Here is a 13335-nt window from a genome sequence, read left to right as displayed (position 1 = left end):
GATGCACCTGAATTCTAAAACAAATGCAAACTCATGTTTAAATGTGAACATGTGCATTCATGCAAGCGGACAGCCATAGTGGGCTCCTAGTCAGGACAGACCCCAGAGCTTTCCTGACCTTGAGAGGCAGACCTGAGCTGCAGAGACCCTGGGCTGTGGGGTGACCCCAGGCGAGGTACCGGAGAGCAGGCACGGGATGGGAGACGGGAGGCTGCCGTGAGCCGGCTCAGAAAGTCCCCAGTTTGTACTTTCTCATCCGTCCCCCGGGTTGAGCGTCTATACTGCGAGCCTCAGGCTCTGCTGATCTCAGGCAAACTGTCCCACACAAGTCCTGTCCTCAACGGAGGGAGTCCTGACCCGATGAGTGAAAACTCAAGAAAGTCACATGACATGTAACCACAAAGACGGCCCAGAGGTTGGGGTGCGGGGCTGGGGAGGCTCCCAGGAGGGGACCCCAAGAGAGAAGGAGCCTCCACCCCTGAGACTGTCCACCCTGTGGATTCTAACAAAGGCGGGAAGAAGCACCCAGATGCATTTTAAACACGGCTTCCAACGCTGTAAGTCAACTCTACTCCCATAAAAATTAAACAAACAAAACCCATGACCTTGGCTGGGGTTGGCCACGGTGTAACTCCCTTCTCTACGCTTGTTGGTTTTGTCTGAATTTTTGTAACGGGGGTGGGTGGGAGTGTTTTCATTCGTGTGAAAAAAGTGGAACCGGTAAACACAAACATGTTTCTTTTTCCTCAATTGGCCTTGAAGTGAAAAAACAAAAAAGTTGCTTCCCACGGAGGGAGAGAGGCCCAGGCCTCCGGGGATCACCCAAAGTGTGGTCCCAGGCCGAGCCTCTCTGCCTTGGTCTCCCCTCTCGGGAAGCTCAGAGCCTGTAAGGTCAGCTGCAGTCAGGAGGCCTGACCCTTCTAGGGACCCTCCCCACCTTCACGTCCTCTCTTGGTCCCTGGGTCCCTGGCCCCAGCCGCTGTGACTCCCAGGGCCCAGCTTGGGACTGAGCATCATATGCGTGTGGGGGGGGGGGGGTATAAATCAGTGGTGTGGGGGCTGACAGGGCCTCTGGGAGATGGCACTGGTCCCTGCATGCCAGACGTACCCCACAATGGACGTACCCGGGGGCGCAAACACAGCGCGTTTTGCCAGCTGGAGTCTGCATTTAGCAGACAGGGCAACTTCAAGTTTCAGCATTGTCGTCACCTTTTAGCAGAGTGTCCTTGCCCTGTGGAGCGGCGGGTTGTCTCCTGGCCAAGGAGGGAAGGGTCCAGCACTGAGGACCAGCGGACACAGAGTCCTTCAGCCGCCAAGCATGGAAACCAGGGCAGGCTTTCTCCCTGCGGACTGTGATGAGCCAAGTCCCACTTTACAAGTGGACAGTCACCAGGGCATCTCGTGACGTCGTCTCATCTTTAGATGAGGCCCTGTTATTACTACGTGCCAGCCGGCAGGCATGGAGGCAGGTGTAGGCAAACCTCTGCTGCTCCTCCCTGGGTGAGCTGGACCCCGAGAGACCACCACCTACCCTCGTCCCGCCCCCTTGCCAATACCCACAGCCTTGTGCAAAGCTTGTGAAACTCGAAAACCAGCTTTCTCTGCCTTAAAACCCCTTGCATTGGTCTCCCGGCCAGAAGTCTGAGATCAAGGTGTCGGAGGCTCTGAAGAGGGACTCCTCACTCACCCTGCCTCCGCGACTCCCACCGGTGGTGGGCAGTTCTCGGGGGGTGTTCCCGGCTTGCAGCCACATGCCCCCGATCTCTGGGTCTGTCGTCATGGGGCTGGCTCCCAGGTCCCAAATCCCCTCGTCTCAGGACACCGGTCATGGAATGGGAGCCCACGTCCTCCAGTCTGGCCTCACTTTAACTTGATCACATATGCAAAAACCCTATTTCCAAAGAAGGCCACATTCACGGGTTCCAGGAGGAAACCATCCGCTACATCTCCGGGGACACGATTCAGCTCGTAATACCCAGGAGTGGTGGCAAGTGATAAACCAGGACCTGCTCTTGGCCAGCAGGGCCCGGCACAGTGAGGGACACGGGGCCCCCAAATACTGTTGAATGTGCCCGATTTCATTCAACGCGGTGGGCCGCCAGGCTTGAGGCTCAGGAGAGCCCTTGGCACCCGGGGCTGGTTCCCCTGGGAGCAGAGTGGGTGCGCTGGGGCCAGTCTGTCTGCACAATATCTCCCTTCACTTCCTGGGGTCTCTGCCCCCCGACATCTCCCCAGAGAAGCCTCCCGGGCTGACCTCGCCCAACAGTCCTGCCTCCCGCCCGCCCTAGCAAGCAGCATAGAAGGAGCGATGTCCTCTGAGTCCACTAAAGGCTCTCTCACCAGCCCCAGACAGGACCCTCGTCCTGCTCAAAGCGAAGCCTGAGGTCTCCAACTCCTACTCAACCTTACTGTTGCCTTACCACTGCCTCCCTGCGCTCTGAGCACCGGTCCATTTCTCAGCTGGGGGTCTGGTGGGCTCAGAGCAGACTCAGCTGATGGAAGAGCTTGGGGCTCAGGTGGCCTCCTAACACAGAGGCTGGGTAGGTCACTGCTGCCCGGGGGCTGCGGCCCCGGCCTGGCAAGGGGCGCAGGCACACAGACAGATGGATGGATGGATGGATGGATCGCAGGCCACTGCAGCTGGTTGCTGAGCATACTGCCTCACGTCCTCTGGGACTAGCCGGGCCCCCTGCGGCAGCCAGAGCGGGGTGGTGCAAGGCTGTCCCCGCCCCCAGATTTGCAGGGCCATGGTAGGCAGAGGTCTCCACACAGAGGTGGCATCTGCTTTGCTTCACGGCTCTTCCCTCGTGTTAACAGCCGAGCCCTGCTGTTCTAAGTGAGGAGCAGACGTTAGTAGAAGCACGCTCAGGACCCCCAGCTTTGGGGAAGTGTGGGTGGATTCCCACCCCCAGGAGTAAGGGCCCCCAGGAGGGGTGAGGGGCCCCTGTCACATTCACCACCACAGCCCACCTCCCCCAGCACCATGCCCAGGGGGCACTTGACCCTGGCACCAGCAGAGCCCTGGGCTGGCGGCCCCTTCCCGGTCCTGCCCACAGGCGCGGGAACCAGCATTCCTTCCGTGAGACAAGAAGGAACCAGGGGCAGAAAACACAATGAGGCCCATCCCCCCCAGCTTCATGGGTGCCCAGGTGGGGCACTCAGGGCTCAGTGGTCACCCTGGCCTTTCCTGCATGCGGCAAAGACCAGGAGGGGCCACTGTCCGGGGTCCCAGATCCGCTGCCCGCACACTGCCCCACGGCCGCGCCCCTGGGAACAGGCGCGCTAATCCCATCACGGCCTGCTGGCTCCCACAGCGCTCAAGTATTTTTATCCTCCCTTTGCCCGGGTGATAGCCAGTCTGATTTATGTTGTGCAAAGACCCTCGGTGGCTGCAGGCCCCTCTGGCGGGCTGGACGGTGCTGAGCGGTCCCCTTTCCAGCGGGGACCACGCAGTCACCGCCACATGAAACACGGCTTTCCTTGCTGGTTTTTGAGAATTGTTGCGCCAAATGTTTGCCTAAGAGATGCTGATTGTGATGATAAGAAGAAGGCTGGAGAAGCCAAGGAAAAAGGGACGAGAGAGCGGGAGGTTGCAGAACCCCCTTCAGATCGCAGGAGCTCCCATCGCAGGCACAGACCCCTGGCATTTGCCACCAAAGAGCCTGTTTTTATTTAAATGGCCCAGAGCAAGTCTCTGACTAAACTAACATTCCCACGCCAACACTCAGCAGCGCCTCTGGTTTTTGGCAAATTTTTTCCTTAGCTGTCAAGGCAGAAATATAGAAGAATTCTGGTCTTACTTAAGGATTGTTGGTTTTTTGTTTTTTTTTTTCCCTGCCCCTGGAGACATGAAAATAACTCACAGATGTGCAGTACCTGCTAATGTCTGCACTCGGTTTAGTCCGGGAAGAGAATTCCCTGGGCTCCGTGTAACCCAAACCCCGATGTCCAGGCCCATTTTCTTTTTAACAGGGGGCCTTGGCGGTGGTGGGTGGGGGGGTGAGTGCGGGGGAGGGCGGAAGTCCTAGACATGTTTCAACGTGTCTGGAGCAAATGGGAAGAAACCCAGGCAGCCCTGAGAAAGCAGCGGAGGGGCTGAGATTCCCCGTGAAGGCCCACCTGGGGGTCGGACGGGGCGGGGGCGGTGGGCGTGGGGGGGGGGGTAGGTTCGCAGGGTGGGTTGGGGGTAAAATGTCTGCAGAGGCTCCTCTTCAGCAAATCCCTCTGGGGCAGAAAGATTTTGTTGTGGGAAGCCTATGTCTTCCCTGTGAAAATAAAGATGGACTTTTTTAAGAAGGCAATTTCCAGCTATTTTTAACTTCAGAAAGGAAGAAAGGGAAGGAAGGCGGGACGGAGGGAGGAAGGAAGGGAAGAGAGAAGGAAGGGGAGAGGTTGGGGCTGGGGGAGGAGAGGCCCAGCCGGTTGTTCGTTCCCTCATGAGTGACTCAGGCCTGCCTGCCTGCCGAGGCTCCTACCAAAGCTGGGGGTGGGGCCAGGCAGTTTCATCCCCCAGGGCCCTTTTTTCCTTTTTCTTTTTTTTTTTTTTTGGAGAAAGTTCTGAGCTGCAGCCAGCAGGGCCAGGCTGGGTGGAAGCTCCCGAGAGCCAGCCTGCCCCCACCTCCCAGCAGGCTCTGCAGGGGTCCCAGGACCCACGGGTGGGGGCTGGGATGGGGAGACCCAGGCTGGGTTCCATGACCTCCTCAGAGCCTCGGTGTCCTGTCCACAAGGTGGGCAACCCTCCCTTCAGCCAGCCCTGCAGGGAGGTGTCACCTCTAAGGACCCCCGACCTCCCGCCCCAACTGCCCCCCTCCCCCCCCCGCCCCGGCCCTGTGTCCCTCTTCCCTGATTTTAGCAGGCCCAGCCTGCTTCACTCCATGCCCCCAGGACTAGGCAGGCCCTTCCCCCTCTGAGGCTGGCTGTCTCCAGGGACACCCAGAGATGGGCCACTGAGCCCTGGGTGACCCAACCCCAGGTCTAGCTCTGCCCCAGGCCTCTGGGCAGCTGAGGGGTCAGGGGCCTGGAGAGGTCCAGGCCAGGCCGTCTTCTCAGAGCTCAGGAGATCAGGCCCAGAGTCCTCTCCTGCTGGGTCAAGCTCTGAGCATTTGGGGGGGGTCCTGCAGAGAGCAGGTGGTCTGTTAGGGCCCGTGCGTGCCGCACAGCCCAGACCCACACGACAAGCACCAGGGCCAGTCCCGCGGCCTCGAAGCCCACACCAGCCAGGCCTCGTTGGCTCCCCTGCTCCTGGCGGCAGCTACCTGTCAGGGGATTTGCCCGGGCAACACTCCCTAGGCTCTGTGCCTGCCTCTGAGATGCTGACCCTCCTTCCCGGGTTCCTGGGCAGCAGCCGGGCGGGCCGGGGGGCTCACAGTCACCCCCGTTTCCTGGCCCTGAGCTGTCTGGAGGCCTTGGACCCTCAGGCTGTGCCCGCTGTGTGTGACAGGTGGACAGGCCCCTCAGAAGGGCAGGGTCTGGGGCAGGCTCCGGCCGCATGGCACCGTTTGGTAGCCACTGGTCAGTATGCATCTGTTGTGGGGGGCAGGACCCACAGTGACCGGTCCCTGCATCCACCCCACTCCCTGAGGAACACCGTATGGAGGTGCCAGAGTTGGGAGGCCCAAGGGTTCTGGGACAGCTTCTTTTTAAAAATCATTTTATTTATTTATTTTTGGCCATGGTGGGTCTTTGTTGCTGCTCGGGCTTTTCTCCAGTTGCGACTGAGTGGGGTGTGCTCTCCAGCTGCGGGGCACGGGCTTCTCTTCATGGGGGCTCCTCTCGGGGCACACAGGCTCTAGGGCACCCGGGCGTCAGTGGTTGCCGCACACAGGTTCGGTAGTTGCAGCTCATGGGCTCAGTAGTTGTGGCGTATGGGCCTTCGGGATGGCTCAGTGGTACAGAATCCGCCTGCCAGAGCAGGAGGTACAGGAGACACAGCTTCTATCCCTGGGTGGGGAAGATCCCCTGGAGAAGGAAATGGCAGCCCACTCCAGTACTCTCGCCTGGAGAACCCCATGGACAGAGGAGCCTGGTGGGCTACGGTCCAGAGGGTTGCAAAGAATCGGACACGACTGAAGTGACTCAGCACGCATGCATGGACTTGGTTGCCCTGCGACATGTAGGATCTTCCCAAACCAGGGATCAAACCCATGTCTCCTACAGGGTCAAGTGGGTTCTTTACCACTGAGCCACCGGGGAAGTCCTGGGACAGCTTCTTGGAGCGGGTGAGGCCAGTGAGGGAGGGGTCATTTCAGCAGAGCAGGGAACTGACCCACTGCAGACGGCCTGGGACGCAGGGCACGAGGGGGCGTCCCCGGGGGTCCCCGGCCAGCCCACTCCCAGCACAGACAGGCCTGGGTGACCATGGATCCCTGCGGGGAGTGAGCGCAGGCAGACAAGCCAACTGGAGACCCAGCCTACCCCTTCCCTTCTGGGCGCTGGCCGGAGTCCCACTTGGGGAAGAGTAGAGGGGAGCAGGCGGAGCCCCGGGCGCACACACACGGGACTGCCGGCCTGGATGCAGCCCGTCCTGGTGGAGGCATGCCACGTCGCCACCGAAACCATGTCCAGAGAAACGCTCGAACCTCTGGAAATGTTTTGGGTTGGTTTCAAGAGGAAAAGGTGGACAGGACTCCAGGAATCTGTTGGTAGAGGTGACCAAGCCCAGGGCGGCAGGCACGGGCCCTCGGTGGGCCTGCTGATCAAGGCCTGGCTGTGGTGGGGCAGGAGGCTGGGCACGTCTCAGGCACCCAGGCCCTCTCTTCCCAAGCGGGTCAGACACATTTTACGATTAAGTTCAAAAGCTGGACGAGCGCTGCCCCTGGGGTTCTGGAAGCGACCCCCCGGCTGCCCTGGCGGGCATGGCCCCTGCCCCCGACTCTCACCCCTCCTCCCCACATCCCGTCCCCTCCGCCGCAGGGCCACCGTCACCCACACCAAGCTGCCCAGCTGCCCCCACACTGTGAGCAACTCACGAGGCCAGGGCGGGCAGCAGCCCCGTTGTGGTCACAGATAGCCCACCCCAGGCTTCCGGAACCCATCTGCCTGCTGAGGAGCAAGGCGGGGACCTGGCCGACCCAGAACCAGTCTTCTCAGGACGTCCAGGAAAATCAGGAGCGCCCCACGCCCTCTGGGCGCATCCGAAGCGCCAAGACCAACCTCTGCAGGAGGGAGAGGGGCTGGGGCCCCAGGACCAGCAGTCTTGGTCTGGCGGTACCTTAGAATCGGGGCGGGGGGGAGCTTTAAACAGGCCCCACCCAGCAAGCCAAATCATGCCGGACTCCCTGGAGGAGGAGGCTGGGGTGAGTTTCTTTGGGGGGCAGGAATGGGCTCCCCAGCAGACCTCCCCAGCCCATCCTGGCGATGGTACCCCTGCATCTCTGAGGGCAGAAGAGGGGGAACAGACCAGCTCAGCCTGGGGTGCGGGTGCCCGCTGAGGGCCTTCTCCCCTTTGGGCCCAGTAAGCTGGACCTCGGAGAAGAAAGTGGTCACAAGACACTGACTCGTCTGTGAGGCGGGCCTGCGGCCTCACCCCCACCGGTCCCAGGTTTCCCAGGTGGCCTGGGGGCCTGTGCAGGGACCGCCCAGCGAACCTGGCCACAGTGCCCACCATAAGCAGGCAGGAAGCCCCAGATGATGTTCCATTGCTGTACCCCACCGGATTCAGTGCTGGCCACCCCAGGCCCCACTCTCCCACTGGGCTTTGGACAGGGCCTGCACCCCGAATTCCCTACCTCTCCCCAACACCCCCAACCAGGGCTGCCCCTAGACTGCTTATCCCGTAAGAGGAGGTCTCCAGGGTCTGGGCCGTCAGGACCCCCAGTCCTGGCCGCCTCAAACCCCTTGGCCTGGGAAGGTTGTTAAAGAGAGATAAGAAGGGGCCTAATTTGTGATTGGAAAAGCTTGGTACCCACTTGCCAAGGCTTGGCCGAGCCCCTTCCCAGGCCTGGAGGGAAGGGAGGCCCGGCCCAGCCCCTGACCTTGGCCTCACACAAGCCCCTCCCCAGTCCCAGGCACTTCTGGTTTTGCCAGGGTCTCCTGGGGGACCCCAGTCGCCCACAAGATACCCCACGAAGCCGGTGGCTAGCATGGAGGTTAGAAACTTGGGAGGCCCCTTTATCTGTACCACTGGCTAATGAGAGTACCTGGCCCCTGGGCAGAGGCCCAGTGTAGGCCTGGCACGGCCAGCAGACTCAGGTGAGACTCCCCGGTCCCTAGTCCCTCCTCCAAGACTGCTTCCTCGGTGGAAGGCTGAGAACTTGCTCCCAAGCCAGGGCTGGATGGGCCTTTTCTTTTGGTCCGGGGCCTGTGGGCAGAGACGCTGGCCCCGATGGGAGGGCACACGGGCAGTGGCCCCAGAGGAGCGCCCGCCCTGAAGCCCTCCTCCGTCCATCCCTGGGAGAGGAGGGGCTGTTGTGTGCAGAGCCCTGAGACTGTGAGCTGGTTGGGGGGGCAGGGGAGGGACTTCGCAGCTCCCCTCTTTCCTGCTACGGAAAATCTGCCCCTCCAGGCCGCCTGGCTGCTGCCATATAAACATCTCTGCTGCCTCCAGGCGACTCCTCTCCCGGGCACTGACCCCGAGAGAAGTTACCCCAGGCTCTGAGAAGTGCCATGCCGCCAGCTTCCTGGAGGAGGCAGGCCAGGGAGGCTCCAGCAGCAGCTGGACAAGCTGTCCCTCCTGGTGCTCACAACTGCTTCCCAGCTGCCCCCAGGTCCCTGCAACAGGTGCACCAAGGAGGGCGGGGTGGTGCAACCTGCCCAGCAGCAGGCAAACCCCACTCTGCCCACCTCTCTCAGCCTCCCTGGCAAGGGCGGCTTCTCGGCCAGCCTCCGGGATTTCTGCAGTCCTGAGGGTTCTCCTGCCAAGGCACCGCAGGCCGGCTCACTACCCTGTGTTGAGGGGGGTGCTGTTCTGTACCCAGTGCGAGGCGGTAAACCGGCTTAGTAAGGACTACGGCAGGCATTTTGGACGCCCAGCACTTAACCCGGGCTGGCACAGGATGCCCAAATCTGGCGTTGTAGTGCAGAAATAAGTCACCCGGAAGGAGCACGGGGGAGGGGTCCAGGGCTGCCCAACCCACAGCGTGCTTCGCGGGCCACCTTAGGCTGGAGGTGCGGGAGAAGGGGTAGGACGCTGACCAAGGCGCGTCTGGAGGCGGTCCCTCCTGGGGGAACTGGAGCGCAATCTTTCTGGCCAGGCGCTGGCCCCAGGCTATTTCCTTGGGGGTACCCAGGGTCCCTTTGGCAGAAGCTGCAGCCGCGGTACCACCATCCCTCAGGGTCAAATGCCCCAGTCTTCACAGCCACGGAGGTGGGGGAGGGTCTGGGCTGGATCTTTCAGAAGTTTTAAGTTGCGACCACGGGGGCTCCTAGGATTGGAGCCCCGGGCCAGGGGTACACGCAGGGCTGCCGATTGCGCGACTTCTCCCACAGCCTGTGTCCCAGAGACCCCCACACTCGCGTGGCCGGCCCAGCTCCTCTCGGGGACAGGCCTGTCCCAGGCGCCCCTTTCCTCGCTCGGCCTGCGCCTCCTCCGCTATTGAGATGCAAATCGTTGCCAATTGTCGCAGAGCGCAGCGGGAGCCCACAGCCGGATCCTTCCGCAACCCCGGAGCAAACTTTGGGTCTCCGAAAACTTTCGAACGAGAAGTAGTTCCTTAGGGCATGGGCCCCGACCCCGCTCCGCACGGCCGCGGCCCTCATTCCCGAAGGACCCGGGCTCGGGACCCCGCGCCCCATCCCGAGGAGGCGCAGGGCTGGTCGAGGAGAGCGGAGGGGCGCGGCCAGCGAGGGGGCGCGGGGTGCGGAGGGATCGGCGGGGGCGGGCCCTGGGGGCGGGGGCGGGGCCGGCGGGGCGGGGGCGGAGCGCGCGGCGGCCGGGCGCCTCACTAGTGCCTCGGCCGCGGGAGGGAGCGCAAGGGCGCGGGGATCGGGGCGCGGGCTGCGGGCACAGCGTAGGAACGATCGCGGGCGCGGAACCGGGCCGGAGAGGCCGCGAGAGCCCAGGGACGCCCTCCAGCCGGAAGGAGAGGGCAGTAGCGGGCTGTCACCGCCCTTGGGACAGTCCCCCTGCGAGCGGGTGTGCCCGAGCCCCCGCCGGCCGGGCGCAGGAGGCCGCCCCCGGGCGCAGCGGGCAGCCGGTGGGCAGGCATGCCGCCGCTCCTGGCGCCCCTGCTCTGCCTGGCGCTGCTGCCCGCGCTCGCCGCACGAGGTAGGCGACTGCCCGCCGCGAGCCCGCAACTTTCCGCGCCTTCGGAAACTTTTGGCGGCGCCCTAGGCGCGCGTACCCGAGTGCCTGGGAGCGGGGGGCCGGGGTGGGGAGGGGGACCGGGCGACCCGGGGCGGGGTAGGAGCCAGAGTCCCGGGCTCGGGGAGAAGGACTGACCCTCCCCCGCTCCGCCTGCCCGATCGGGACGGACTTGGCGCCGCTCGCGCCTGGAACCGAGTTTGGCGCCGGGTTTGAAGTCTGGTTTGAAGCCGGGCGTGGGCATCTGGGGGCATGGAAGACCTAGCTCTGGACTCGCCCTTCACCAGCCGCGCGTGGGGCTCGCTCCTGGGGCGGGCGGACGAGCTGCCTACTACTTTTCGATTTGAATCGAGTCGGTTTTGGTTTCCTGTTGCTTTGGGGCCATTTATCTTTTTTCTTCGCCTCTTGCCCGCCCCGGGGGCGGATGTTGGGGCGCGGAGCTTGGGGTCCAGGGCGCCGCGATCCTCTTTACAGAACCGCACTGCGGGACCTGGCTGCCCAGCGTGGTGGGCAGAGGGGAGCGGGGTGGGCCAGGCGGCCAGGCCTCCTTTCGGAGTAGGAGAGTTCGTACAGGACCCGGGCGAGGGTCCCAGACCCAGGTGTCCCCGGGCTCCTAGCCTCCCCGCCTGCGGTGTCCCCTCCCCACACCGGGTTGCTACCCCCATCCTGGCTCACAATTTGGGGTGGGGTGGGGGTGGTAAGTGCGGAAGAATCAGCTGCTACTGATGGACTTTCACTTTGTGGAGTTCAAGTTTGGAGACCTTGCAGGGGTTGGGGGGGCGGTCATTCCTCTCCCACACAGAGGAGCTCCGAGGAATCGGATTGTGATTAATGCTTCTCTTCCCCTAAAAATGAGAGGGAGAACTAGTTTCCTGCTTCCTGAAGATGGGGTTCCATGTCACACCCCATCCCCACCCCGAGAGGGGGCTTAATTTACACAGCCCTGGTAAGAAGGGGGGGGGGTGTGGATTAATTGGTCCCTTCCTGGGAATGAGGTCAAATTCCTTCCAAATGGAGCATCTTCATTCCCCCCAGCCCCTGGCTGTGTGTGGGGGGGAGGCTGCCACTGAAGATGCCCACCCTGGGGAGCCGGTGTTGGGTGTCGGTGGAGGCGTGGCCAGGTCCCTGGGGTGCAGTCCTGGTGCCCCAGGAGGCGGCCCTGGCGCGACAATGGGCTGCTCTGATTCCTCCGCCCGGCGCTTTGTTGGCGGGCGGGGCAGCGGCCCTTGCAGCTGTCGCATTTTCCCACGAGCGGGGGAGCTGAGTGTGGCCAGCACCGCCCCCCCCCCCCAGCGCCACCCCCTGGAAGAACTTGTTTGAACAGCAAGACAGTCCTGGTGGTTGGATAGGGGCCCCAGCCCAGCCAAGGTCCCGAGTGAAGCTGGGGTGAGGGGTGAGAAGTTTGGGAGACTGGCCCAGGGTCATCCCAGCATTTCTTCCCTGCTGTCTACACTGCATTTCAGGCCATTTCTTCCCACCACCTGCCCCTACACACTTTGAGCGTGACCTGTCCACCTGCCACCCAACCAGTCTATCCCTCCCCGCCTCCTCTCTGACCCCAGAACTCTGGGCAGAATGTTGACTTCCCTTAGGGTTCATGCAGGGCTTCCTGGGGGCCCCCTGCACCCAGTAACCCCATGACAGGAGGTGAGGGGTGGGCAGTGCCCCTGGGGGTGCTGGCCGGGCTGACCTCTCCTCTTGCCCCTCCCCAGGCCTGCGCTGCTCCCAGCCTGGTGAGACCTGCTTGAACGACGGGAAGTGTGAAGTGTTCCCCAACGGCACCGAGGCCTGCATGTGAGTATGGGCCCGCGCGCCCCTGCGGGGACCTGTTGCTTTGTCGGGAGCGGAGCCCCTGCCTTCTGCAGCGGGCCAGTGGGGACAGAACACTAGGCCATTGTCTTCTGGAGATGGCCCAGAAGGCTGGGCGCGGTCACGTGCTAGTTTTATTGGACAAAGTCTGGCAATTACTTAATCACCAGCAATTATGCTGCGTGTGGAGCCGGCCTGGCCGCTGGGGGTTCGAGCGCTCCTTTGAGGACCACCTCGGGCTCCTGGGGTGCTAGGTGGGCATCCCTGCTACCCCATTTCTTCCCAAAGACCCTGAGACCTGCAGGGAGGCTCCAGAGCATCTGGAGGGAGGCCCGGCCCTCCCCACCCCACCAGCCGGGGGGAGTGCCTCTGCTGGGGGCAGGTGAGCGCCTCCCGGGCAGGCGGTGCCTCTCAGCGAGAAACTGACTAGTTCAAAGGCAAACCCACCCTTTGCCGCCCTCTGCCTTCCCTGGCCTCGGGCGAGGTTGGGGAAAGGAGGTTGGAACTCTTCGTGGTGGCCGTGCCAGTCTCCATGGGGGTGTGGGTGGGAGTTCCTGCCAGGAGCTCTGTCTCTATCCCCAGCTCTGACCTCCTGACCCGGTGGCCCTTCGCCTTCCCAGCCCTGGGTCCTCAGCTGTGAACCAGGGCGGGGGCGTCCGCAGTCCGGGAACCTGGTTAGGATCTTATTGTCTGCCTGCCCGCCTGCGAGTACCAGTCAGCCTCTTGGAGTTTTTCTGCTGTGGCGGATGCCCTTCAACTTGAGTTCGTCCCTGATGGGAATACCGAGCAGGTTCCTGGCGGCTGGAGGAACGCCCCCTCCCCAGGCTGCAGAAGTGGGTCCCCAGCCGGGCTGGCGCGCCCTCATTCCAACTGCTGGGGGCCCATTCCCTTGACAACCCCTAGCCCGGGCTCACTGCCGGCCCCGCCAGTGGGCACACAGCCCCCTCCCCGCCACCCTGCCCCAGACTGAAGCCAATTAAGCAGGTCTGTGAGCAGTTTCATGGACAAAGCGCATTGTGTCTTTCTCAGACGCTAATGAATGCGCACTACTTTTTTTTTTTTTTTGCTTTTTTGGGGCCTTTTTCTCCTCCTGCAGAAGCCTCACCGACGCTTGATGCCCTAAATCTTGTTTCCTTTCATTGAGAGACCGACAGCTGGGATTCAGTGGAAGTGCAGGGGCTATTGTTGGGGAGGCGGATTAATGCTGGGTGATTAAGTATGCGTGGCTTCCCAGAATGCCCACTCCCTTCCCTGCCTCTCCGCTCACTGGGCTGTGTGTGCGTGTA

At 62.5% G+C, this 13335-nt stretch overlaps 1 protein-coding gene across 1 annotated transcript in view; it reads left to right on the top strand.

Annotated features, from left to right (window-relative positions):
• The first annotated feature begins 9877 nt into the window (after positions 1-9877).
• NOTCH1 (notch receptor 1) overlaps positions 9878-13335 on the top strand; it is a 45451-nt gene continuing 41993 nt past the window's right edge. Inside the window, exons 1-2 of the mRNA XM_043470041.1 lie at positions 9878-10204; positions 11953-12034. Coding sequence (XP_043325976.1) covers positions 10144-10204; positions 11953-12034 — 143 coding nt within the window. The 5' untranslated portion in view covers positions 9878-10143. The remainder of the gene's footprint in view (positions 10205-11952; positions 12035-13335) is intronic.

Source organism: Cervus canadensis, chromosome 5 (assembly GCF_019320065.1).
Source record: "Cervus canadensis isolate Bull #8, Minnesota chromosome 5, ASM1932006v1, whole genome shotgun sequence".
Classification (NCBI taxonomy): domain Eukaryota; kingdom Metazoa; phylum Chordata; class Mammalia; order Artiodactyla; family Cervidae; genus Cervus; species Cervus canadensis.
The sequence above is the reverse complement of the archived record's forward strand: the minus strand, read 5'-3'. Positions and strand labels throughout refer to the sequence as shown.